Source organism: Anas acuta, chromosome Z (assembly GCF_963932015.1).
Source record: "Anas acuta chromosome Z, bAnaAcu1.1, whole genome shotgun sequence".
Lineage (NCBI taxonomy): Eukaryota > Metazoa > Chordata > Aves > Anseriformes > Anatidae > Anas > Anas acuta.
Window position 1 is genome coordinate 42,321,396 of NC_089017.1, and position 27,311 is coordinate 42,348,706.

The 27,311-nt window shown below is 39.7% G+C and overlaps 2 protein-coding genes across 4 annotated transcripts; both read left to right on the forward strand.

The window, feature by feature from the left end:
* Positions 1–820: 820 nt before the first annotated feature.
* Positions 821–3,074, forward strand: CKS2 (CDC28 protein kinase regulatory subunit 2). The gene is made up of 3 exons (XM_068667401.1): positions 821–1,046; positions 1,394–1,521; positions 2,598–3,074. Exons 1-3 carry the CDS (start codon positions 922–924, stop codon positions 2,648–2,650), a joined length of 306 nt encoding a protein of 101 aa, XP_068523502.1. The 5' UTR covers positions 821–921; the 3' UTR covers positions 2,651–3,074.
* Positions 3,075–3,643: 569 nt separating this feature from the next.
* Positions 3,644–27,128, forward strand: SECISBP2 (SECIS binding protein 2). Of its 3 annotated transcripts, none has more exons than XM_068666062.1 (18): positions 3,644–3,803; positions 4,204–4,349; positions 5,379–5,640; positions 6,148–6,277; positions 6,713–6,936; positions 7,674–7,761; positions 9,549–9,697; positions 10,254–10,409; positions 13,805–13,906; positions 15,017–15,136; positions 16,294–16,426; positions 18,834–19,003; positions 20,618–20,753; positions 21,416–21,557; positions 22,661–22,881; positions 23,628–23,782; positions 24,670–24,868; positions 25,661–27,128. In XM_068666062.1, exons 1-18 carry the CDS (start codon positions 3,762–3,764, stop codon positions 25,759–25,761), a joined length of 2,676 nt encoding a protein of 891 aa, XP_068522163.1. In that variant the 5' UTR covers positions 3,644–3,761; the 3' UTR covers positions 25,762–27,128. The 3 variants fall into 3 exon arrangements, with proteins under 3 accessions (XP_068522163.1, XP_068522164.1, XP_068522165.1); XM_068666063.1 differs by having other exon boundaries at positions 6,151–6,277; XM_068666064.1 differs by having other exon boundaries at positions 5,448–5,640.
* The last annotated feature ends 183 nt before the right edge of the window (positions 27,129–27,311 follow it).

Genomic DNA, 27,311 nt, shown 5'->3' on the forward strand with positions numbered 1-27,311 from the left:
AGGCACTGAAAGCAACATGTGGGGAGGAGTTGCCTTTGAGGCAACAAACATGGAGCTAATCTGAGGGTGACTGCACCTGGGAACCACTACTGGAGTTCAGGAAGGCACAGCGTTGGGTGCTTACATACTGACAACGTTTGGTGCCAAAAACAACTGGTGTCTGAGGGACTGCACCGCCCCTCGTCCATTTCTGGGAACTTGCCGCAAGCGGCCACTACCAGAACATTGACGGTGCTGCTGCTCTTCTAGGCGGGGCGGCTTGCAAGCTGGCACCTGTGCCACACCTGTGAGCACACCCGTGCCTCACGTTGGGCTGCGCACCGAGCCAGAGCCGAGCACGGCGCTGAGGCCGAACCAGGGGCTCAGAGGAGGCAGCGCCTCAGCAGCTCACCCCCTCAGGGCACCGCGGGCAGCCCCTGTCCTCCAAGTACCGCGCAGCCACTAGAGGGCACGGCACCAAAGGCACTGAGCAGCCGGAACCCAGCGCGCTGTGAGGGGACAGGACATGGGGGAGGACGAAGGGAGGCACGGGCATTAACGGCCGTTAGCAACGGGCGTTAGCAACCGTCGTTAGCAACCGTCGCTAACGGGCGCTAAGGGCTGCCGGACGCTACAGCAGCCACTGGAACCGCCCGCCGGCCGCCGGCCAATCACCGCGCCGCTCCGGTCACGCGGTCAGCCCGCGCCCCTCCCCTCCCAGCCCCGCCCCTCCCCGTTACGCAACCCGCAGCTCCCCAGGATTGGCTGGCGGGGCGGCGCGGCTGCCGTCCCATTGGCCGATCCGGCGGGCCAATCGGCAGCCGCGGCGTAGGATTCAAACGGAGCGGGCGCGGCCGCGGCGCTCAGTCGGCGGGGAGCTCCGCCCGCAGAGCAGCGCTGCCGTGCACCGCCCGCACCCGCCGGGCCGCGCCGAGCGGCACAATGACGGACGGGGTGACGGACGGGGTGACGGACGGGCCTGCCACCACCACCACCACCACTGTCAGCCCGGCCAGCAAGCAGATCTACTACTCCGACAAGTACTTTGACGAGCAGTACGAGTACCGGTACGGCACCGCGGGGCGGGGGGGGGGCTGCGGCTCCATGGGGTCGGGGGGGGCAGCGCCTCGCCTCCAAGCCGGGGGGAGCAGCGGGGTGGGGGAGGGCCCTGCCGCTGCCTCGCTAAATCGCCGGTATGCGAAGCGAGTCGTAACTCCGCGTCGCAGCGTGGCGCTAACAAACGTACGGATAAACTAAAGTGAGGCCGGCGGGTCCCAGCAATCGGTATGCCAGGATTCTCTTTCGGGAAGGGCTGGTATTTGTAAGTGAGCCCGCGAGCCACCTTTCAACAAAGATCTGGGCGAGGTTTGTAGGGATTAGCATGTGTAACATGTTAATTGCTAAATTTCTACAGGCATGTGACGCTGCCAAGAGAACTCTTAAAACAAGTGCCAAAAACTCATCTAATGTCTGAAGAGGAGTGGAGAAGTCTTGGTGTTCAGCAGAGTCTCGGATGGGTTCATTATATGATCCACGAGCCTGGTAAGTACAGCTGAATAGGATTAGATGAACAAAAGTCTAAAATATCAACTGCCTGGTGCTTCAACTGAACTATGAAGTGCATAGTTGATTCTGCAGTTGAACCTAAGTGGAATTCACTACTCAACGTTTAGTCAGTTTCTTGCTATTTCAGCATGGTAGCAACCTAACACAGCAGCTTCTTTTTTTTGAACTTCACCTCTTATTCTCAGAACTAGTCATAGAAAATGCTATCTTTCTTCCAAGTAGATCAGTCTACTGGTAGATAAAGCATGCTAAATTTGAAACAGTTTCTACAGAATTATTTTTTTGAGCTCTTCAATGATGTTAGTATATCAGGATATTTTTACATTATGAAGCTGGCACACCTGCTTACTACAAAAACCTAGCAGATGCTAATGTATACAAACTCCTGCATAAATGCTTTGAAAAATTTACAGTTTGAGCTCTAGTTATGCTACCTACAAAATGAAAAACTAAAACCAGTCTTTCAATTTAAAGGACACAAAGCCCTAACACCTCTCCAACAAGAGTCTACTGAACATGGCCATTCCTGATGCATGGTAATCAAGCTTGCAAATGGTGATAGATAAATTCCAGCTAGTCCTATCAAATTCCAGGTTTCCAAAAATGCAGATTCTAAAGACATGAGAAGGCTAATTTCTTGGAAAAAAATCTGCAGGCTGTATCAACTTAAGGGACTTGATGCTTGACAGTGTGTACCTAACAAGGACAGCACCAGCAGTTTTTTTTTATACTGTTACATTAGCAGAGCTCACCAAGTACCTAATGTAGAGCAACAAGTCTGGTACCAACCCTGTATCTTCAGTACTTCCTTCCTGTACACATTCATGATACTGACAACCTTTGCTATGAATTTTTTTAGATCAGCTGCTTGATTCAGAAAACTTTACTGCAAAATTGTAGATGCTACATGTGGACACCTTTGTGGACCTGATTTATGTTTCTTATTTAATTAGTAAGGCCTAAATATTGTCCAAATGTTGTTCAATGTATGAAATATCTGTAACCAAGACATAAGGGTCAGACTGACACTTTGTTCAATTTTATTTCTGCAGAGCCGCACATTCTTCTCTTTAGAAGACCTCTCTCAAAGGATGAGCAGAAGTGAACCACTGTCTAGAACTTGTCTCCTAAATCTTCTGGAACTTTATGTATATGAGTGTATACATGCTGGTAGTATTCAGTGAATACTTTAAGATGTACAAACATATATCCGTACCTGTGCATGAGCTGTATTATTCACAGCAACAAAGCTCAGTCAAATGCAATTCCAAGGAGGCTGCTATCTGTTCAAAGAATAATGAAACTATCTGTCTTCTTTACTGTTACTGTGTCTGTCTTACTTTGCACTGAATTTCTTATTAAAGTTCACCTACTTTAAAAACCTCGTGTTCTGACTAGATGACCACTTGTTACCTGTGTTCTGTAACTTCTGCACTCTGCTTTGCTGCTGCGTTGCATGCTCAAATCCAGTGGTGCAACTGTTCAGTAGCAGACAAAAAAATAAAACTATTCTTACATGATCTATGAAACCTGGATGTCTAGAGTTCTAACTCACCAGGCAACTAATGTGATGAAGCTATATTGTTCCTCTGCAAGAATTATCTTACACTAGAGGCCAAGATTTGTAACCTGGATATGATTAGTCTTATAAAAAATCAAGTTAAGGGTAAATAAAATGGGTTATGCAACTGATTCTACTTAGGAGCTATAATCTGGTAACTGCAGCCAACCTCCAAATGCAGCTGGCAGTGGAAGGTGAAATGCAGACCGGCTGGTGACATCCCGAAATTAAAGGACTGGAGCTGGTACAGGCCCTGATGGGAATGAACGTCCAAATAACAAATGGTGTGGTGTAAACCCGTCCTAAGGTGTCAAACAGCAGCTGAAACATTCCGTGAAACTTTTTACACACCGGTAACTTCCGTAGTGCCATTTATAACCCTCGGTGACGATGCCCGGCGGCCCAGGCGAGCGCCCCGCCGGGTGCAGCACCCCCAGCCCCGACACAGCCCGGCCCCGGCCGCGGCCTCCGTGCGCCCGCCCCGCCCCGCCCCGCCCCGCCCCGCCGGGCGGTCCCGTGCCGGGGCTGCCCGCGGCCTCACGTCATCGCCCGGCGCCGCCGCGCTCATTGCAGGCGGCGGAGGGGGAGCGGCGCGGGGCTGGAGCGGAGCTGCGGGGCCCGGCCCGGCCCGGCCCGTCCCGGCGCTGCCGCCGCCATGTGTGCGGGCAGGTGGCCGGCCCCGCTGCGGGGCGCGGAGGTGAGGCCGGGCACGGCCACGGGGCGCGGGGCAGGGCCGGGGGGCGGCGGGGCTGCACGGGGGCGAGCAGGGAGAGCCCTTCGTGCTAGGTGCCACAGGGCAGCCTCGGGCCGTGCAGCAGCGCCCGCCTGCTGAGCTGCCCCTGTGCTCTCTGAAGCGGGCCCGTGGGGTATTTACCGATAACGTTGGGATTAAAGGAAACTTAATTTCTCCTTGGTTTTTCTGCTCCCCCTTCCTCTCTCTTTCTTTTCGGTGCGCTTTGTTGTTTTGCATGCTTTGTGAAGAGCACGGAGAGCAGGCTAACGCCCTTCTGTGGTAGTTCTGCTCGCAGGAGTGAATGTTCTTCGCTTATAATGGTAATCTCAAAATGCACGTAGCCTAAAAACGTTTTGTTTCCTAGGGCGTCCAGTTATCAGCAGAGGTCGAGCCGTTTGTCCCAAAACATGCAGCAGTAGCCATGGCATGGACAGAATCCTCGGTAGCATGCATGTCTCCTACGTACTTTACTCCGTGCTACCCATTCTTTCAAAACCCATCTCTGGATAAGTATGTACATTTTCTGAATGTTATTTCTTGGGGGTTTTCAGCTTTCCAGTTTCAGACACTGAGTGCTGTGGGAAAGTCAAAGCTCTGATACACTGATATTCTGCCTCTAGAAATGCTCCACCTGTTGTTTTCCAGGCTTAGATTTGTGTATTTCTGTATTTGTGTATTTGGTACCTCATCTCCTGTTCCCAAGGCCCTGTTTTTGTAAGGACTTTTCACAGGGAGAATGTTGATCTGTGGTGACAGGCCCGGCTCTTGTCATTGCAGGTGTTGTTTTGACTGCAGTTTATCAGAATTCCAACAAGCATCTTGTTCTGATGGGAGCGTTTTTGTGTTTTTCGTGTCCCCAGGGATGAACAGCTTCATGCTGAACAGCTTTAAAAATTAGACAGAACTGTGTTTTTCCCTCCCTTTTCTTTCCTATTAAACTGTCTTCATCTTGACACAACAGCTGAGAAATGTCCCTCCTCCCCCCTTAATCAAGTTTGGGCCTCAGCATGCAGTTTCTGTAGAAATTATAAAATGAAACTGGAAGGGAACTTCGAGTACACCTTTGAAGGAAAAATGCACAAATTAGACATTTTGCTTTGTATTTCATACATGCCTTCTACCCCATAAGATGCTATATCCATACTTTGTTATTATGCCATTTTGGGATAGATTTCATGTTTAGTGCTTGTATTTTTGTAGTAAAGTGTCTAAAGCATGTTGTGTAGTTATACTGTGCGTTTCATTTGTTTCACAAGAAAAAGCTGACCAAAAATAAGAACAAAGAAAGCTAGTTACCTTAAACAGAAATGAGGGCTGTAAATATAAAACATACTACATTTGCAACTTGGAAACAGATAACACCTGTATTTCTAAATATTTCCTAAACTGCATGTTTTATCCAAAACAAAATATGTATTTTTTAAACAACCTACAGCAGTGAGCAAATACTTAATTGCAATAACATGGAATACTTTTCTTTTGAAATATAGCTTTCCTGTTAAACAAATCATTCAGACCATGAATGTTATGTTTATCTAGGCATCCAGTATATCCTGAAGATTTACCCCAGGATGACTTCTCATCTCTTTCTCAACGTCCCTCACATAGGGTTATGGGAGCTCCTGCGTTCTGTGAATACTCCAGCAGCTCTTACTCACCTGATGTTGTTTCAAATATGTATCCAATAGCTGGCTCATACCATCCTGGTAACAACTCAGCACCCTGTAATGATTCTGGCCTAGTTAGTCAATCTGCCCAGCAAAAGTACCCAATCAAACAAGAAAGTAAGAACCTTTCAAAGGTGAGCACTGTTTTTAAAGTTATGATATTGTTTTAAATCAGTCTAAATGTTTTCTTCCTTTTCAAAATTAATAATATGTAGTTTAGTCAAAAGCTTGGAATGCTTTTAGGATTTTAGTCCTTTTCTAGAAGAAACTCAGTCTTAGAAAGTAAGACTGGACAATTTAAGACAGAATGATTTTAAGCTTTTGACAATGCTGTGATTGATTTTAATGAGATCTTAAAACATAGTTGCATAGAAGCATGGAATTCCCCTTTTCATGGGGATGCTTCCCCTTGGAAAATGCTTCCCCTTTTCCATGGGCTACAAGTAGCACAGTTAAAAAGTAACAAAGTAGATAAACTTCAGTAACAAATCACTTAATAGCTGTTCCTGGTTTTGTTGGTTATTTGGGGTTATGGTGTAGTGTTTATGATGTATTTGCTTCATTTTCAAGCTTCAGGTGCACAGTTAACTTAGTTTTACTAAGTTCTAGAATCAACTAAACATGTCACAAATACTTTGCAGCAAAGGAGATCAAAAGAGGATGAGAAAAAATCAGACAAGAAAGAGCATGATAGAGAGCAGTCTTCTGTCAAAATCGTGAACAGGACTTCATCCCAGTCCACTGCATGGAGCAGAGATTCCATGAAGCCAGGTATAAATTTTGGGTTGAAACATGTAGGATAGATGTAAAATATTTGACTGTGTTATAACTTCTAGTTTGTGATCATTTTTCGATATCTAGGGTGGTTAAGGAACAGGATTTTTTTATTTTGTTTTTTTACTCTGTGACTTTTTGACAACAGATGGTAATGTCTTCTTGCTGATTGCACAAGCTCATGTAAATTGATGTAAAAATTTCCTAAGCAAGCGTCAGAATTAAATGTCAGTTGCTTGTCAATTTGTTGTTGTTTATACAAGTTGGTTATAAACACTAGGGTTTGGTTTGTTTGTTTGTTTTACTATGAGATGTGTATATAGCAGTGGTTCTTGTAACAGTTACAGTAGCTATGTCAACTGGTGTGCTATAGGACATACAGAGACAATCACAAGCAAGTTTCATTTTTTTGACTTTGCATGCTTTATTCAGACAGCTACAATAAAACTACAAGCAAGAAGTCAACTCAAACTCCAAAAATAGAGTCTCTTCCTTTACCTGCCTTTGAAACTACTCTTTTGGATTTCCACAAGTCACAGAGTTTTGAAACCAGTGAGACATGGAATGTACATCATCGAAGTGGACCAGTATGTTCAGCAGAAAGTAACTTTACGTGCCTTAGTCAACCAGAAATGTCTCCTTGGTTGAACGGAAAGGTTAGCTAATGCTTTGATGTTGCAGAACTCATAAAAATACTTTTTTCCTAAATTCAAGAAACTATTTTTGCATTATGTTAATACCTGTTTAAGTAGCTTGCAAGTGGGATGTTTCATAGCTTAACACTTCTTTTCTCTTTTACTCTTTCTTTCTATTCCTTCGTTATCTGGTGCTGTGTGCAGATACAGGAAAGCCATGTACTATGACAGTTTAGATTGGTAGTGCTGCCATGTTCAGCAGTATGCCAAGCATGTTGAATCAGAGTTTTCAACAGTGGCTACAGATGAATCCTTTTGAAAAAATCCAAATAGCATGAGACTTACAGTACCCTTCAGGGGAAAACTGCTTGTGATGGACAGAATACCTTTTTGCTGTTCCTTTTTTTTCATTGCTAGTTTGAGTTTGGTGATGGACTTTGTTTTCAGTGTTCTTGAGAGATTAAGAATGAACAATAAAATGTTTTAGAATCATTGTTTGGGTAACTTTGTAAAATGGAAGTAGGCATCTTACTTGTTAAACACTGGAAAAGCATCTGCTTATATTTTATAATGCAGTGGGGTCCAAATGATGATTCCACTAAGAACAGCAACAACAACAACAAAAAAGTGGGCTGCAAAATTCCCTACACCTTTGTTTGCAAGGGTTGAGGATTTTTTTTATTCTGTTTTTAAGTTTTAGCTCTGTTTAGGTAAGTGGTGTTATTCATATTTGTATGACATGACCCTCTATTTTACAGGAAGATGTTTCTGTGGAAAACAAAGCCCCATCAAAAACTTTAAATGAAGCAGTAGCCAGCTTAATTCCCTCTTCATTTGATGGTAGAGGTAAGTGCTGCAGGTGTAAATCCTTTCCACATATTTGAACTGCTTGCATTTATCAGTTTGCAAATGTTGCTGTGAGTTCCTATCCCCCTGAATAAAATTGATGTTTGAAATAAATGTTAAGGTTAACCTTGGGTGCCCACCAAGCTGCACTCCCCCTCCTCAACCTGCCAGAGGGAGAAAATAAGATGGAAAAGCTTGTGGATCAAGATAAAGATGGGAAGATTGCTTACCAGTTACCATCAGAGGCAAAACAGACTCAACATGGAGTAGCTAAATTTAATTCATTGCCAACTACAAATAGAGTAGGTGGTGAGAAACAAGGACAACCCTAAAATGACCTTCTCTGCACCCCCAACCTTCTTCCCAGGCTCAACCTCACTCCTCTCCTGAGTCTTACACCTCCTCCCCCTGAGCAGTGCAGGGGAACAGGGAATCAGGGCTGCGGTCAGTCCCTGAGGTTTAATCTCTGCCGCTCCCTCACGGTCCTGCCCCTGCTCCCCGTGGGGTCCCTCGCATGGATGCCGTCCTTCCCCAGCTGAGCCTGTGGGGGCTGCCCACAGGCAGCAGCTCTTCAAGCACTGCTCCCACACGGCTCCGTCCCACAGGGTAGAGTCCTTCAGAAAGAGACTGATGTGGCCTGTGTCCCCCCACTGAGGGGGAGGCTGCCTGCCCCTATTGCCAGCAGCCTGTTCCAATGTGGCCTCCCCACAGGCTGCAGCTTCCTTCAGGGCACGTCCACCTGCTGCACTGTGGGGTCCCCCATGGCCTACAAAGTGACAGCCTGTTTTGTGCACCATGGTCTTCTACGTGGGCTGCAGGGGAACTTCTGCTCTGGTATCTGGAGCACCTCCTCCCCTCCTTCCTTAGTGACCTTGGTGTCTGCAGAGTTTTCTCACATTTTTGTCACCCTGTCTTTTGCAGCTGCTGTGCAACATTTTTACCCTTCCTTTAATGTGTTAGAACAGTGGTGCTCCATTGCACCAACATGTATCACTGATGGGCTCAGGTTTGGCCAGTGGTGGATCCTTTTTGTTGTCACTGGAACCAGCTGTGTACAACCTGAGGGCAGCCCCTGGTCTTTTCTCACAGAGGCCATCCCTCCAGTCCCCTCACTACCAAAACCTTGCCACATAAACTCAATAAACTGCTGTATTTAATCACTCAATTATTTTTATTTATTTATTTTATTTTACTTTTGATGTGCTTTGCTATGTTTTAGGAATATTTACAAAATGTGTGAGTTCTTTTCTCCCAAAACACCAATATCACTAAATGGTAGTGGGTGAAACTCCTGTATGCTGAGGCATGTAAGGAAACCTTTTAGCTTGTGTTTATGTATCTGCAAAACTGGAAACTTTTCAGAAAGTAGAAAGTACTGATGTGGCCTTGTATGTAAAAGCTGTGTGGTTCACAGCTGGAGGAATTTTATATAGACAAATTTTATATAGAAATATCCTAGGAGTTCATAGTTTAAAAAATATATGTTAGAAAATGAGCATGGAATTTATGTAGTTTGTATGACAGTATAATTTCCTGTTATAATTTAATTGGACTAAATGTATGCATATAGGGCCTGACAATATGTGGAGCAATTGTAACTCTGGAAGCTTTTCTGAAGGAGCAAAATGTATAAGACAACATCTTATTTCACTCCTTCCTCGGAGAGAATATAGCTCTACATTGTATTTGCTAGTCCTTGATTAAATCACTATTGACGCTGTGTCTTCTGAATATTTGAGAAATATTTTGTGATGTCTTTGAATATCACTTTTTTTTTTTTTCCTCAGGGGCATTTCCTAAAGCACCTACAGATGATTCTGCTCAGCCAGGTCTGACTTGGGCTATGGTACTTTCACAACCCCCAAAGAAAACTCCATTGTCACCAGCATCTGAAGGTCTTCCCAGAGGCAAAGAAAAGCAGGATAGTCCAGTAAAGGTACTTGAGAATTACCTGCTTTAAACTAATTTCTCTTACTGTGTGTCTCTTGATGTGAAAAACTACCTTTTTTTCTTAGATACTGTATCTAGTTATGTTACTTTAAGAAGTAACATAAAGTTCCATTGTCCTTATTAGATTTTTTTTTCTCTACTTGTGGTCAAAAAAAGAATAACAAGGTATCAGAAAAACAATGCATATCTAGCAACACAGAATTTCAAAATAGCTGATTTGAATATGCCACTTTTAGGCCAGACTTTATTGAAATTCCCACATTCTGAAACAAGAATGTAACATGGAAATCTTGTCCTACCTGGGTGGAAATTTCATATTGGAATCTCAGTAGTTCAGATATGTTCTGATAATTATTTAATGCACTTCAAATGAAGAGTTCTTGCAGTACTTCTGAGTTACTAAGAGATCTTGAATTTTCTAGCTTAAGCTGACTAAGATGCATATTATTTGTGTAAGTGTGATCACTCTTGTATTTATTTTCATGGGTGATAATTAAATAAATCAATTTCTAATAGTCATACCTCATGATTTTTGTTAACAGGAAGAAATAAACACTGTTGATAATGAAACTGAGAATAAAGAAGCGTCAGAAAAGAAGAAGAAAAAGAAGAAGAAGAAAAAGAAAAACAAGTCACCCACTGATGTAGAAGAAACTCAGAACAAACCTACTGCAACACAGGAACCACCAAGGATTGAGGTACAGTGAGGAGGTTTTTGTTGTAATATATTTTTTTTTGGTGTTATGAGTGTGTATTGGAAGACCAGATGTTAGTCAGCTTTCCACACATTTAAGTTCAAATGCCATTAGTAGAGGAAATTGCGTCATGTCCATGTCAGTTACGATTTTTGTTAGAAGTTACAGGTGGGGAGCGGTTGTGCCTTTCGACTTATCAGGGATTGAACTAGCATAGTTGTGCAGGAAAGACTGGAGCATCTGGATGTTAACAGGCTCCAAAAAAAAACAGATTTCCTAAATGAAAAATATTTTGCAGTAACTGTTTCAGAAAGCAAAGTGTGCAATGGATGGGGAGTATACTTGATACTGTAGTGTGCCACAGTATTAAAGAATGCAATATTGGTAATGTGCTTCAGCCCATCTCAAATCTGGAAGCAATTCTTATGGAACATAGTTGTCACTATTCGTTTACGTTCCTGATTGCTAATTATTTTTTTCATTAATATTTTAACTGTAATATGCATATTAGTGTATTGATACTGTTGTGTATCAGTATCGTGAAGGCCTTAGACTCTCCCACCTTAAAGAATTGTTGTATGATCTGTGGTTTAACAACCCTGCATTGAAAGTCCAGTAGCGTACAACAGTAACCACCTGTGTTGATTTATATGTTTGATGTATTGTATGTAATATTCAGTCTGTGAAACGACAATGTAAAGAAAACCTCCAGGCTGGCCTCTGTTCTGTACATTTTAACATGGACCATATGTCAGAACTGTCATTGCATGCATGGTTCATTGCCCTGGTAGGTCAAAAGAAACGACTTTATTAACAGACCTTTTCATTATTGTGGATAGAATCAAAGATCTGCATGTTCTTTCCTGCATTACAATATCCTTTTTTTTTTTTTTTTTTTTACTACATGCCAAAATAGAATATCTGATCTGTGAATGACTTATCTAAACAGAAAGAATGGCAGGAATTGTGGAGAATAGTAGGAAGGTAATGGTACTTATGAAGACAAAAAGAGGGGAAAAAAATCACATAGGACCATAGAACAGAATGTACATATGGCACTGAAATCCATGATGTGGATGCAGCATCTGGGGTGGTAGTTGGGAACAGCTTACAGAGCCTCCTGGTTTGGTAGTTGGGAACAGCTTTCAGAGCCTCCTGGTTTGATAGAAAAGCTTGAGTGTGAAAAATGCATGAGATGCTTGTATGATATTCTTGAAATAGAAGAGCATAAAACGATCGTGTACGTAGAACTTCTGGGGACCTCGAGAACTTAAGAAGGTTCTGCATTTGCAGCTGCTCACTGGAGGAATGTATTGGAATGCTTACTAGATTTCATAAAAGTCACTAATTAATAGAAACTCCTAATGTGTGTAAATTAGTGCATGTGGGGAAAAGTAATCCTGTTTTTATGTCCACAATGAATGTCTCTGAACCAGGTATTTTCCCTGAGGGAAGAAATTATTAGTAACAGCATCAAATCAGGCCAGTGCTAGTAGTACTGGTCAAACATGCAAGCAGCGTTATGAATTATTCACAGAAAAATAGGAAAGAAAATGGAAAACATTATGACATTATAAATCCTGGACAGATCTGATCTAAATAGAATGTGGATGCTGGTTTGCATGCCCTACTCCTTAATAAAAAAAATGCACATACCTGAACTAAAAAAAGATGGAGGGCTCTGACAGGGTCCAAAGAAGGGCGACGAAGCTGGTGAGGGGCCTGGAGAGCAAGTCCTACGAGGAGCGGCTGAAGGAGCTGGGCTTGTTCAGCCTAGAGAAGAGGAGGCTCAGGGGTGACCTTATTGCTCTGTATAAGTACATTAAAGGAGGCTGTAGCGAGGTGGGGGTTGGCCTGTTCTCCCATGTGCCTGGTGACAGGACGAGGGGGAATGGGCTAAAGTTACGCCAGGGGAGTTTTAGGTTAGATGTTAGGAAGAATTTCTTTACTGAAAGGGTTGTGAGGCATTGGAACGGGCTGCCCAGGGAGGTGGTGGAGTCACCATCCCTGGAAGTCTTCAAAAGACGTTTAGATGTAGAGCTTAGGGATATGGTTTAGTGGGGACTGTTAGTTTTAGGTCAGAGGTTGGACTCGATGATCTTGAGGTCTCTTCCAACCTAGAAAATTCTGTGATTCTGTGATTCTGTGACAACGATCAAAGGTATCAAAACTGTTCTTGTGGAAGGCAAGACTGAATAAGATTTCTTGGTCTATAAAATAGATGTCTTAGAAGGAATCAAAAGAGACAAGAGAATAAAAAGGCGATTATTTGCTTGTTTTCATTAATTTGTTTTATGTCCTCTGTTTTTTCTGCGTAATGAGTTAAGAACAAATATAAGGAGGTATTATGCCACTCTGAGTGCTAGATTTTAACTATTCCCTTTACTACAGGGTGTTGCAACTGCCAGAAGTTTATGTAATTTCAGTAAATGATTGGACAAACTGAAATAAGTATTTGTTCTACCGAGGGCTATTTAAATCCAAAAGTACTAACTCTGGTTAAAGAAATCCTTAAGATGGAAGAGTGCATTGACAAAACATTTTACCTTTCTTCCAGTCTTCTTTTGACCTTCTTCTAAAATAATTTATTGAGTTAGGTGTGTCTGTATAGACTGAGCTTGCCTGTTCTTAAACATGCTAACTCGGGCTGTTTATAAGAAGTCTTCCAGGCTCTAGAAGAAGTGTTGGTATGTTCAGCAGTATTGTCACAGCTGAAAAGGCCTCTCAGAGAGTGGGAGGAGAAGCAATTGAATTAAAACCAGGCTGGTGGTTTCGAGTCATTCTGATTGAAGCTCTCCTGGGTATAAAGTGGCCAGTGTAGAGCAAGCTCCACCCTGTCTGTACCAGTGACTTAATTAATCCAAAATCTGGATCCTTTGCTATTAAAATTTGCTAAGTGTCTAAGGCTACACAATCTCTTGACTGATTTATCTGTTTACTTCTGTACTGTAGTCAAGAGTTATTACCCCTTTGCCTGCCCTTTTGTTCTTCACCACTAACATGTTTAAGGCAGAATTGCACAGCTGGAGACTGTACTGGAAGAAGAGGGTAGTTGCTTGCAAGGCTGTTAAATGATCTGAAAAACACTCCTTTAGGAGCCATTTATGTCTAATTATTTGTATCAGCTGACACCAATAACAAGCTGCTGTTGGAAGCATTTCTTTCCTAAGCTCTTTCAGCCCTGAATTAACAACTACTGCCTAGTTGATTTAACCATTGTAGTGCTGATTATAGTTGGTGGCACTACACTCAGCTTCTGAACTTTTGTACAGTGAAATAAATCATCGTAAGTGAGTGATAAGCAGGGAGAAAAACATTTGAGCATAGGAAAACTCAGTTTTGAGAATATGGACTTGACGGTTCATACAAAAGCAACATTTTCTGTTTAATTTATTTAGGATGCTGAGGAGTTTCCTGATCTGGTAACTGCTTTTGCTAGGAGAACCAAATTAGGATCTCAGAAATCACCATTAACTCCTGCTGTCAAAAAGGAAGTTGAAGTAAGTAATCTTACAACTTTACCTGAATTTTAAGAAAATAAGCATGAAAAGACTGCAGGTTTTTGTTGAGTGAAGGTGGAGTTCTCTTGACTAAATGTGAATGCTTACGATGTAGCCCTCCTACCCATGGCTTTCCCCATAGGTTCTCTGTAAAGTCAATGTATTCAGTAGATTGAGGATTTTCATACATATATTGTTAATGTTTGATTTTGCATTTCATAAAAGGACAAAATAGGAAGACTCATTTTCTGGCCTTGCTGTTTGTGCATACAAACAAATTTCATTGGCATTGGAATTGTGTAACACTGTTGTCAAACTGTGCAAGGGTAAGAACTTCAGTCTGACATTGGTCATAAATCCAAGCTACTTAATTATAAATCAAAGCTACTTAATTTTCCATAAGTAAAATGAATTAAGGATTCATTTGAAAATTTATTAAGGATTAATACGGAAATGTATTCAGTATCGGTATGAATCCCAAATATAAATCACAAGGATTGGAAATGTGATTGCTCTTGCAGAGCAAATAAATAATACAGGTGAAACACTGTTTCTTTGAAGCCAGTTTTGTTGGTAGAATTTTTTGTCCTTGGTTTTGATTACTGTGAATACTAGTGACATTAACAAAACACTTTTTTTTTTCTTTTTACTGCTCAAGGCAGTAGAAGTCATGGTGATTGCTCAAGCTAGGTTTGCTATAAAGAAGGCAGTTTGCAGACCTGCAGTGAAAACGAGAGAGAAGCCTTTGACTTTTGTAAGCTTAAGTGGAATATCACCTCTCAAAACACGCATAGGTTGTAGAGGCATTATCATAAAGTAGTTTATATTCCTTCATAACAAGTATTTGATGAGGAAGCTGTTTGCTGTTTTTAATTACAAATATGAAAAAAGTAAGGAAATATGAGCCTGATGTAATAGGGCAGCAAATAAGTGATTTCACTGTTACAAGAATTTCATTGCTGCTTAAGATGTAGATCATAGTTTTAAACCCCATTTACTGTGGATAGGATGACTAGCATATACCAAATGAATTTAATACCATTTTCACTTTACCCTTTTTGTGTCTTTTAATACTTTCTCTTCCTTGTTACCTTTTGTTTCTAAATAAAGATCCATTACCCCAAAGCATCTTGGGATAGTTCCTCTCCCACACAGGATAGGACTCCTAAAGTAGATGGATTGTCATGGAAGCAGGCTCCTTCTTTACCATTAGGAAGGAAGAAAATGCAGGTAAATTAATTTATATTTGAAAATTCAAAATTACAAAGGAAACTAACATATTTAAATATAAGACTAAGTGCAAGCCCTTCCATGATTGTATTCATAGTTCCTCATTCATACTTTGAGGTAAGTGACAAGGTCCTCTTGACTCAAAACACTCAGTGGTAGTAATTGCTACCCCCCTGGTTTGTATTACAATTTTTAGGGGAAAATACTGTTTTTTTAATGCATGCAAGTTTCAGGTATTGCAATACTTCTTTTCTCCTCTCTTACTTGATCATTACATAAATCCAGCCCTCACTGATTGTCTTAAGAAGTTGAGAACCTCTTGAAAATGATTTGGCCAGATTAAGACATGGAGATCCACTTAGCCTGGGTCAAGAAAGAGAAAAACACCACAACAGTGAGGTCAATAAGTAGTTTCATGTTGGCTTGTAGGTTCTGGCATAGCTCTGTTGAAAGGTATGATCTTGCACTCAGCAAGAGGAGATCATATTCCGTAACTGTGTTAAAACAGGAGATAATAGAATTGATCTTCCAGAGTAAGTAAAAATCTGTGAGTTAGTTGCTTATCATGTTCTGCAGTCACAGTTTGCGCTTTCTTAGTCTTTACTAGTCTATTCGTTTGTAATCTTTTTATATTCTGAATCATTACATGCAGTAGCAAATATGGGACACCACTTTCAACTTCTCTTCAAAGCAGACAAAGATTAGTGCTTATAAGGCAATGCTGCTTAAAGGAAGAGCTGGTGACCTCTTTTTTAAAAAAGCATTGAAGATAGTGATGTATGTATATTGCAATCACATGCCCTAGAAATTTCACTGTACTTTTAACAAGACTTTCAATTCTGGTAAGCCTTTTTTCTATTTCAAAAATAGGTGGCAGTTTAACCAAAGTGTGATCCTGACATGAAACACCTGCTTTAATAAAGACTTTATTCTATGCTTTATTTCACTATTAAAAAGTAACAACACAGTATTTGAACTGTTTTTGACTTTTTATGTCTCACATTAAAGTTCATATGAGTTTAAAGAGCATAATAGTTTGATTAAATCAAGTTAAAAATTAAAAGTGTACTGTGAATTAAGTTTGTAAGAATATATTATTCAACAGTCTCTGCATTCAGAAATGGAAAACAGTTCTAATCTATACTTCATTTGCTCAGGAAACATCCAAAAGCAATAGTAAGAAGAGTCAAACTCCTGTGCAACTGGATTTAGGTGGCATGCTGGCAGTCTTGGAGCAGAAACAGCAGACAGAGAAGTCAAAACAGTCTTCTAAACCTGTGGTGTTTTCAGGTACTGGTTATGATTAAATTTACTTTCTTTCAACTTGATTTGTATTTAAGTATTCAAAGTTTAAATGCAGCCTGATTCTGATATATAATCATCTGTGAATATTCAGGCGGGAGCATTGTTCACAAGATGCAAGAGAAAATCATCTTATGTTTTGTGTATATTTGTTGTTTTTTAATTCAGTTGTGTTTGTTTTATTGGTGTTTTTTTTTGTTTGTTTGTTTTGTTTTTTAAAAAGACGTGAAAGTCTAAATTTTTTAGAGGAAGACTTAGGGCAAGAAAAGATCTTCAAGACACTGAATTGTAAAAAAAAAAAAAATAATAATAAATAAAAATAAAACATATAACTAGTTTTGAGGAAAATATTAATGTTTTGGGGAGATTTTACTTTGTCTTAAATAAGTGTGTTACTGTTGTGCTTTTAGCTTGCAGGAAGGGGTTACACAATAACAAAGGCCATCTTAAACTCTTTCCATGCTAAAAACCCTAGAGCTATGAACTTATGCAAAAAAAAACTGCTTTGTAAACACAGGGGTTATATGAGAATCACTCAGCCCAATCCAAAGGATAAATTCTGCTGTTCCTGAAAATTGTGCAGCAGTGGCTTTTAACAAAATGGTAGATTTTTGGTGATAGAATCCTTCAAACCTTGTTGACGCATACCAAGGAAACAAATGGATCAGTGCCTTTTCTGTTGTAGGTCAAAATTTAGTCTTAGCTGTGTTAGTGCGGTACGTTTTGCAAAAAGAAACATGGTGTTTGCTGAAACTTAAGGATGACAAATGTTCTCTCATGGTTTTAGTACTGTGGAAATAGCTAACTGAAGGAGCATTCATCTCACAAAGTTTAATGTGATATCAGGATAAGCTTTTCTAAAAAGCTCAAATTACTAGTCTTCAATCAGGCTTTGTTGAGAGACCCTGTATGATTTTTTTTTTTTTTTTAATTCTGCAGTTGATTTTTACTTTTCCCCCATTTGAGTCAGTCAGTGCTGTGGAGGTGCTAACAACCAGTTTTGGTTATATATTATTATATAATGCATGGATTGAAAAGTAGGTGGTGGGGCACAAATTTATGGGTCACAGATCTTCCTTTCTAATAATAGATTACCTGCACAAGACAAACTTTTGTATGGTGTTGATATCCTCAAAGTATAAGGCAGATGTTACCTCACTTTCCCATTTTTATTTTAGTGTTATTCAGTGCAATTAAATCAGTGCTTATCAAAATGCAACATCAGTTTGTAAAGCAGCATTGTGCTGACCTCTGTAGCTGGAAAAGAGGCACAGTGAGCAAGAAAGGCAAGGAATGCAACTGCAGCTGAAATTATTTCATTCCATTTACTACTTCTTTTGGTGAATAATCTGTAGCTGGAAAAGCATAGTAAAGCAGTAGCAATTAGAATTCAAATTCAATTCTGGAAATGCATCAGTCATTCAAAATGACAAACTGTTGAAGTCGTCAGTTTCAGCAACGTAAGTGCTCTGAGGTGCCTGCAGGACGTATGTATTGCTTCAAATCCAGTTTTAATTCTTGATGACACCTATGCTATCATACTGCAACGCATTCTTGGCAGTGTTCTCAGTTTGCCTTTGTTGCACAGTGCCTAAAGAGAAAAGTAGTGGTGTAAGAGATTTGTGAAGTAAGCGGCTTATGCTAATTGTGCTGTATGTGATATTGGAGGATCAGCACGTAAAGACTTTGGAAGCAGTAAATGAAGATGGCTTAAGACAAATTGCCAGGAGCTTTGTGTAATTTTCAGTGGGAAGAGGTTGCCTCGGGTACAGAGGTTTGTCAAGCTCATTCCACTGTTACTTACGTCATCCTGCTCATTTACTTGGTAACGTAGCCTGGTTTATATTGCAGGTAGTGGAAGTGACAGGATGCAGTAATTCTTAGTGACCCTGAGCTGAGTGTGGTAGGGTATGGTGTGGTGGTTCCAAGTTCTGTCACTCGGCCAGTCATTTAAAGCCTCTGTGCCCTAAACCCTCTGAAAAGTGCAGGTAAAGTGGACATCTTCAGAGAGATGTTTTGATTGAATAAAAGAGACTTAGCGGTAGTTTACAGTGAAACACGGAGATTTCTGAAGGTTTACTAAGCTGAGGTGGCTTGGTGGTAAAGGCAGCATGGAGTGCAGTGATCTGCCAAATTCTACTTCTGAGACAGAGTTTGTGATTCTGGTAGTATGATAATAGTAGAGGAATTGTCATTAACTTGGGAGGGGTCTACGAATACCTTTATTAAAGAGCACCATTTAATGACACAGAATTGCCTATAAACATTCTTAAAAGCAACACAACACAAATTTACTGTGTGCATACTAGTCCTATTCCAGTCATTAATCTTGCATTGGATTCTGCTTTAGGTACTTCGTGCTAGTTGTCTGATACAGACTTCTTTTTTATCTCAGTTGGTGGTGCCATACCATTGCTTTCTAAAGAACCTGCTACAGCTACAAAAAGTCGCCGGTTAAATCAAGGAAAGATGCCTCATAACCCTTTGGACTCCAGCGCTCCTTTGGTAAAGAAAGGGAAGCAGAGAGAAGTCCCTAAAGCAAAGAGACCAACACCTCTTAAAAAGGTGCTGCTATTTTTAACGTTTATAGAATCATAGTACATTATAGGCTAATGCAATTTTAGTATTATTCTGAGACTGTTAAAATTCCTGTTACAGGGATAGGCATCTCAGCTTCTGCTTGCCAAAATTCAGTGTTGGTTTTTCTTGGTTTAAGAAGAAAAGGGGAGGAAGAAAAGTCTTAACAAACAGCATATACCATTTCCCCCCAGAATTCATTTCCTTGCTTACATGACTTTATAGCTGAAGATAGCCATCACTACAAAAGCGTGTGCATATGACTGGAACAGGGGGACACCCAAAGAATCCTTGTTTGGTTTGGACAAGATATGGTTATTTTCAGGAGTGGGGAAAATGAACATGCAAAGTTAGTGTTTAATGTATCTGGGTTCTTCCAAGCCAGAATTTCTGCTGACTCTCCAGCAACTGGTGTTAGATCAGCCTGGGGGTTTCAGTTCTCTTCCCTCTTTCCCCATTCATGCTGTTCCTTGTCGTGCCTCCTATGCAGAGTATTTTTATAATACCACTGGTTTCATTTATGGCACTGTCCCCAGATGTAATACTCCATCACTGGGTTACATCTTGGTCTAGAAAAGTTCTTATGGAGCTAGTGAAGGTAGTTTGCTACTCGTTCTGTGCTGACTGTTTGAGTTTGAGAACCGTACACCATAAAACCATAACAAACTCTTGTGGAGGGAGGGGAGGGATAGTAATCACTGTTGAGTCTTTTGGCTGTTCTATTTTCTCAGGCCCAAAGTGGGTCTGAGAAAGACAAAGATCTGCTTTGTCTGCATAATATCTTGTGTTCTGAGTGTGGTAGGGATTATCTTTCTTCTTTCTTTTTTGACAAACACAAATGGAGAAATTTACTTTGGCATTTAGATTCCATGGTGTAGTTCATTACAAAGTTTGGGCAGATTATCTGAGCTAGGCAGCCTTGTGTACAATAACCACTTCTAGCCAACTACAAAGGCAAAGAAGGAAGATGAGTTTCAAGAAACTGATTAGTGCTTTCACCTATAGCAGCAAGTTTGAATTGAACAAATTTTTGTATTGGATTGTCTTTCTTCCCTTCCTTCTTCAGTGTACCATACAGATAGTGATCTGTAGTTTGTTTTTTTCTTTTTTTCTCCAACCTGCAAGTTCAGAAACAGCAATGCAATAGAGATTGACTTGGGATTTTTAACAGGGGTGCAAATGCAGAAGGTAGACTGGTGGATTCTTGGTTAAGCAAATTGCAATGTTCAGGATGGTGGGTTGGAAAGAGAGAGAATTTGAGTGCTTAGCTGAAGTGCTACAAATCTTCAGTTTGAAGAAGAAAGGTAAAGAGGGAGACATTTTTCATTTTCCAGCCAGGCAGATCACTAGAAATGATTTTCTCCACCCACATGCTGGTAGTGTAGGAAAAAAAGATATTTTTTAATGTAGATTTAAGGAATTATCTTTCCCTCCCTTTAATGTTACTCTGAAGAACTGCAGAATTTATATGTAAAATTAAAAATACACGTAAAACCTTGAATTATAGCACCAAAGTTCTCTGATTGATCTGTATGTAAACACTTGGTAAGAGAAACTGCTTTTTTGTCTGTGATAAAGATTTTTTTTATTTCTATGTTTTAGATTATTCTGAAAGAAAGAGAGCAGCGAAAACAGCAACACCTGCTAGAACAAACGGCAACACTAAAAGATGGAGATACTTGTCTCCCTGCAGAAAATACTACTGAAGGTGAACCACTTCCACAGGCTAGTGAAGCAGGTATCTTTCAAGCTATAACATAGTATGTAGGTTGAGATTTGAGAATGAGCACACTTGGCACTTTCAACAGTTGTACCAAATACTGCTAAATGAAAATGTAACTTCAAAATTTTCAAAGATTCAACACTGGCTTATCTGGAGTTTAAAGTATGCCAAAGTTGATGCTCACTGTAGCTGAGTAATTGGGATTCTGATTACTATTTCACACGTTTATGCCTGTTGGATTTATTATACGTCATAATGAGACTCCCTGCATCTCTATGGCAGTATGTTTTAAAAAGAGGAACAATAATTAACAGTGACAGGGGAAGGTTCAGGTTGGAAAACTGGAGAAGGTTCTTCGCTGAGAGGGTGTGTGGGCACTTGGAATAGGGAAGTGGTCATGGCACTAAGCCTGCTGGAGTCAAGCATTTGGACCATGATCTCAGGATATACAGTCTGGATTTTGCATTGTCCTTTGTGGAGCCAGGAGCTGGACTTCATTATCCTTGTGGGACCCTTCCAACTCTAAGATTCTATGAATTTAAAAAAAAAAAAAGTCGTTCACATACTATAGTTATAATACTGAAATAACTCTTCAAGAGATAGGTGCTTCACATTAGTCTCTTCCCAGTAGCTTTGTCGCCTGTCTTTTAATTGAAACATCTTTATTTATGTGATAGCTGTTCCTGTAATGCAAGTTACTGAAGGGTTTCTGGAGAGCACAGGAACCCAGGAGTCTACCAAGGAGTCTACAGAAAGCTCTATGGCTTCAAAGCAGCAAAATTGCTGTCTTCCGAAAATCCATAGTAGGAGATTTAGAGAGTAAGTACCGATTGTACTGATATCTGTTTTCCAACAGTACCACCAATGTGGCAACTTCCTAAGAAGATACTTAACTGCATTCTGTGCAACACAAATTAGTGTTTAGTCTAAGATTCTAAATTTCTTTTTCTATAAGCTGGTGCACAAGTGAAAAAGTGAAATCCAGAGACATAGTTTTTACATCATTGTAGCTGTCACTTCAGAATAAATTATCCTTGCAGGAAAAAAAAAAGGTGAAAAAATCATGAGACTGAGGAAGGAAAAGTAGCTGAGTATAAGTACCTTGCATTAAATAAAGTGCCAGCTTAATACTCAACAATAAGAGTAGGATACCTTACTTATTTTTAGTATGGAGTTTTGTTTTCTTCTGACGTGAAAAATGGCAAGTATGTAAAAAATATTTACTTAAGATTTTTTTCAGTGGCTAAGAACTTGATAGGACAGCTAGATACCACAGATAACAAACCAAAATAAAATATATATATATATAAACTTATACCATAAACCTATATATATTTATACCAATAAATAAGTCTTTATGTATTTTTTCTAATAAAGCATTTTTCTGAGGATCTTTATTTTGACCTGTCTAAATCAAAGTTCAACAATGAAAGTATATAATTCTAATTTATTTCTTTAAATACATGGCTACTTATAATAAAGATAGAAATCTGAATCAAATTCCTCCTTCTCAGAACATTAAGAATATGTTCTTTTTGTCTTTTGTCCTATTTCACTTAACTTCAGTATCAGACCACAGCCTTGTGGTAAAAATGGATGTACTTCATCTTTCTAGTATTTCCTGGGAAAGATAAGGGTTCTGAATTATTTTTTTCCCATCTTTTACACAAGTAGCCCTTCAGTAAGGAAGGGTCTCAAGGAAAAGAACTAAGGATGTCAACAGAAAGATGGCAAGTTGCAAATTCACATACCATTATGCGAAGAGTCCAGGGTAAGTCCTGGCTCTTGAATAGTTACAATTATCTTAAGTAAATATTTGTTTTCTTGTATGTCATAAGTGTGTCTGAAGTGGGAATAGAAAATGGACAAAGACACATTTGTAATTTCAGAGTTGTTAACATTTAATTTATTATTTCTTCCAGTTATTGCAGCCAGGTACTTAGCAAAGAAGTTGACAGTTGTGTGACAGACCTCTTAAAAGAACTGGTTCGTTTCCAAGATCGTATGTATCAGAAAGACCCAGTAAAGGCTAAAATAAGGCGCAGGCTTGTTATGGGGCTTCGAGAAGTTTTGAAACATCTGAGGCTGAACAGACTGAAGTGTGTCATCATATCTCCTAACTGTGAAAAGATTCAGTCAAAGGGTAAATAAGTTAAAAATAAAAAATAAAAAAGTTTGTTTAAAAGAAATGTAAAAAAGCGGACTTTTTATACTTATGATGACAATTATTATTATAATTGGCAGAACCTATCTGAGTAGCCTTTGAAATCCAATCATATAGAGAGGCCTTCCCTTTTCAGATTGTTTACTGTTGTGCATCTGAAGTGTGAACTAAGTCAAGAATACCTGGGGTGGGGGAAGTTACTTGAAACTGACAACTGTTTACTTACTGATTTGCATTGCAGTTGCACAAAAGATTGCACTGGCACAGCTAAGAAGAGAAAAAGATTACTGATGTCAGTTGTGTCAGCACAAAAAACCCTCCTGTTATCAGTATTTTTAGGCTGCAGATTGACAATGAGTTGTCAGTGATTCTTTGTTTAAAAATTGCTTTACTAATTATTGTCATTAATTTCTACTAACTTTTAAATATTTTTGTATCAGTCATATCTTTTTATGGCTGATTTGTTTCTGTAGTAAATCCTATTGTTTTTACATACAAAACCAAAAAGAATAGTAGCAGACTAAGGATACTGCTAGTTAACAAAAAAAGTATGAAGTTCTCCTTTAAAATGGAGATCTAACACTGTTATTGAGATCCATGTATTTGTTCTTGTAAACTATTGTCATTTCTAAATGTACCCATAATCATGTAATTTTCATAATCTTTTAACACTGTCTTCTAGCTTGAGTAGTGTTGTTCATTGTTAACACTTTTATCTGCTACAGGTGGGTTGGATGAGACGCTACACAACATTATCGACTGTGCCTGTGAGCAGAACATCCCATTCGTTTTTGCCCTTAATCGCAGGGCCCTAGGCCGCTGTGTGAACAAATCAGTGCCTGTGAGTGTGGTGGGAATTTTTAGCTACGATGGGGCTCAGGTGAGTTGGGAGTCAAGTTTTATGCTTTTGTTGAGCTTTACTTTTTACCTGTAGGGTGGGAAAAAAAGTTCCTTCTTTAAAGTTTTGTTTGTTTTGCTTTTGCATACCTGTATCCTTTATTCTAGGTAAGTGGCTTATATGAGAAATTAATTATAAATGTACAGCCACTCAGCAGTGTTCAAAAAAGTGATTTCACAATCTCTTCCTGACGTTGTCTCCACCTAGATGTCTTTCCAACTTGTTTGTTTCAAGAGAGTTAGGTTTCTGTAAAAGCTTGGTTTGTTTTGTGGTTTTATAAACACTTAGGTGGAGGAGTTGCATCGTTTACAATATGCCCCATTCCTGGAAGTGCTGAAGGCCAGGCTGGATGGGGCTTTGAGCAACCTGGTTTAGTGAGAGCTGTCCCTGCCCGTGGCAGGAGGGTTGGAACTGGGTCATCTTTAAGGTCCCTTCCAACCCAAACAGACAATGGATGCTTATAAAAATATTCTTAAAGATAGGGAAAAGCCAAGGCCAAAGGTGGACGGTATTAAAGATCACCACCATTTGGTTAGCTGAACAGATGTTTGAATGAATCTGCACGATAACAATCTTGCTGTGAAAATGGATGTAATATGTAGAAGACTGTTTTAAACTTTGCAGTGGTTACATGTGTGGACAAACCTACATTAATTGGTATTGAAAATTTTTTCATTCATGATTTTTCAGCAAAATATTCCTATGCACATTTTAGATTTAGTTCTTACTGACTAAAAACACACATTGGGTTTCAACGTTATATATAAGTATGCATACATTCCAAATAACGGATATTCATTCAGATTTTCATAGAGATGTTAAAACATACTGTCTCATGTAAGTAATACTAGTATTTTGTATTTAAATAGGACCATTTTCATAGAATGGTACAGCTGACAGAAGAGGCCAGGAAGGCCTACAGAGATATGATAGCGGCTTTTGAGGAAGAAGCTGAAGGAAGACTAAGAGAAACTGAACTGAACATCGTAACCACTGAACATGAAAAAAGTTTCTTATCAGACACTGATAAAACAGCTTCCAGTGAACTTGAGGATGTACCAAATTATAGTGAGTATTTACGGACTTAATTTGATTTATTTTTTTCATCATTCCACTTCATCATTTTCACTGGAAAGATGACACCTGTCATGTTAGTGGTTAGTAAGGGCAGAGTTGTGCTTTTCTGTGATTTTTGTTTTCCTGATTCTGTGAAACTGAGGTCAGCTTTGTCTGAGAAACTCTTAGACAAAATCCCTCTCTGAAATCCTCTGGCAGGTGAAACATGTTGCTTTATCCAAGGAGGTTTTAATGGAGTTGCTATTTCCATTTGTTAGAAAATCCTACAAATGTGTTTTATCACCAACACCTTTCCCCCCGAGGTGTATATACTCTGTACTTAGGGTGGACTTAAGTTCTGTATTGAAGCTTGTTTGAGATACATCTTCCTGTCCAAAATGTTTTGTTAAAGCCTTGTACTTCTAGAAACACATTCTTCCAGCTCTGTTAATGCATTCAGCAGCCAACAGTAGTTATCATAGGTACTAGGCAACTTTAAAACTTCTTCAGAAGTTTTGAAAACTTAGGAGTTTTTGTTGATACAAAAGTTGGATACACCTTCAGAGCTGAGCCTTGCTTGAGTGTGAGGCTGGGTCAAGGACCTCAGCACATTCCTGCATATTTAAAATGTTTCATTGGTCATCTGATGTTTCATGATACATGTGCCAACTTACCTCAGGAGGAGGAGGAGCTTCAAAATCAACAACTTTTCATTTTAGGTTTTGCCTCAAGTGTTATAAAGTAACGTAGGGGATTTTGGCTTTATTTTTCTTTGTGTGTTTGTTTTATTCTAATATTCTCTAGTTAAAATCTGGAAGAGAAAGCTTGAAGAAGAGTATAACCCCTATGCGCTGGAACTGGCAAAGAGTGCAACTGCGAATTCAGAAGAGCATCACTTAATGTAGATCTGATTCTGTTAGGTGTCTTAAGGTTTTTCATTTTTCTATAGATCTGTAAATAGTTTATCTAAAATCAAATATCCATCTATGAAAGTGGCATAGCAAGATAAAACAATTTTTAAAAATTGTTATCTGAAGTCAGCTAAGTAAACTGTTCCGAATCCCCTTAAGCAAAATGCACACTGGAGTACATGAGGCACTGCCTAATTCTTCTAAAGTTCCGTGTACTTGGCTGATTACTATAGCAGATGATAATAGCAAACAAATTGTCTTAACCCAGAACAACTTGAACCGGCTTTGCATACTAGTAATGGTTTTATGGACTTTTGATTTATAAACAGTGCAATATACCAAAAGAACTTGTTAGCAAGATGACTTGCTTTGGGGATAGATTCCACATGATGGATATTTGGAGCTTAGGGGATTTTGATTTATGTTGTTGTTGTCTTTGTTATGCCTTCTGTTTTCTTTATAATAAACCTACTCAGGTGGGCAGGCTGGCATAATTGTCACTCTCTACCAGTCAGCAAGAAGTGAATTCTGGGCTGGCACAGCTAGTTAAAACCTAATTAAGGAAGGCTGTAATGATGAAGATTCCCAGTTCTTCCTGTGATAATGTATTGTTCTGGGATCATACTGCAGGTGTAAAGAAGAAAATATGGAGTATAAAGGACGTTCATGAAGTGAAAAGGGAATGTTCTAAAGTCGATAAAGGGAACAGTGATGATGTTTCTGTTCTCTGATGTTACCAACATCAGTTCACTACAGGTCCTGCTTTGAATTTAAAGGATACCAGAGGACATACAATGGGCCAGCCTGCTGTCCTATCTATCTGTACCTTTTCCATGCCGGCAGACTCCTCATTCCTTCATTTCAGGGTTGTGTCGGTGTATATATGCAAGAGTTTTTTAATCAGTCTCTGTTTGTATCTAAGGTAGGGAAAAATTTCCTATATTTTAAATAAATTTAAAAAAACTAAATGTGCTCATAACAGTGTGGTGGAGCACCTAAGTAGGAATGTCCTTTATAAACACCTCTGTAGCTTACAGATGTAAGAGGACAAGCCTGAAAGAAGTCATCAGAGGATGCAGATGTAACTGGTCAGCTGTTCTGAAAAAAAAATAAAAAATAGATGCCATGTGCTACAGGTAGCATCTCTGAAGTGCATTAATAAATACTTCACCACATTAAACTGTTGTAGTGCAGTACTTTAAAAAGTAGCTGCCTCTTTAAGTTAGATGTGACGCAAAAATCTTTCTTTAAATGAACACTTTTGTAGAATGTAAGATGTATAAAATCTATAACAATATATTGTTTCGATAAACTATGGTGGAAGTGTTCTTTATGATTTAAATAAACTCTTCTGATGGGTATTTAATGGATACCTGAGTTGTTAATTTTGAAGAAAAACATTGGTAAAAGAAGTAAACCACCCTTAGGCTGAAATGCACAGTTGGTTACTGGCTATGGTGATCATCTCCTAATTTATTCTAATCTTAAATGGAATTTGATCCTAGTGATGAAAGATGGTTTTGCCCACAGCTATTCTTGACCCA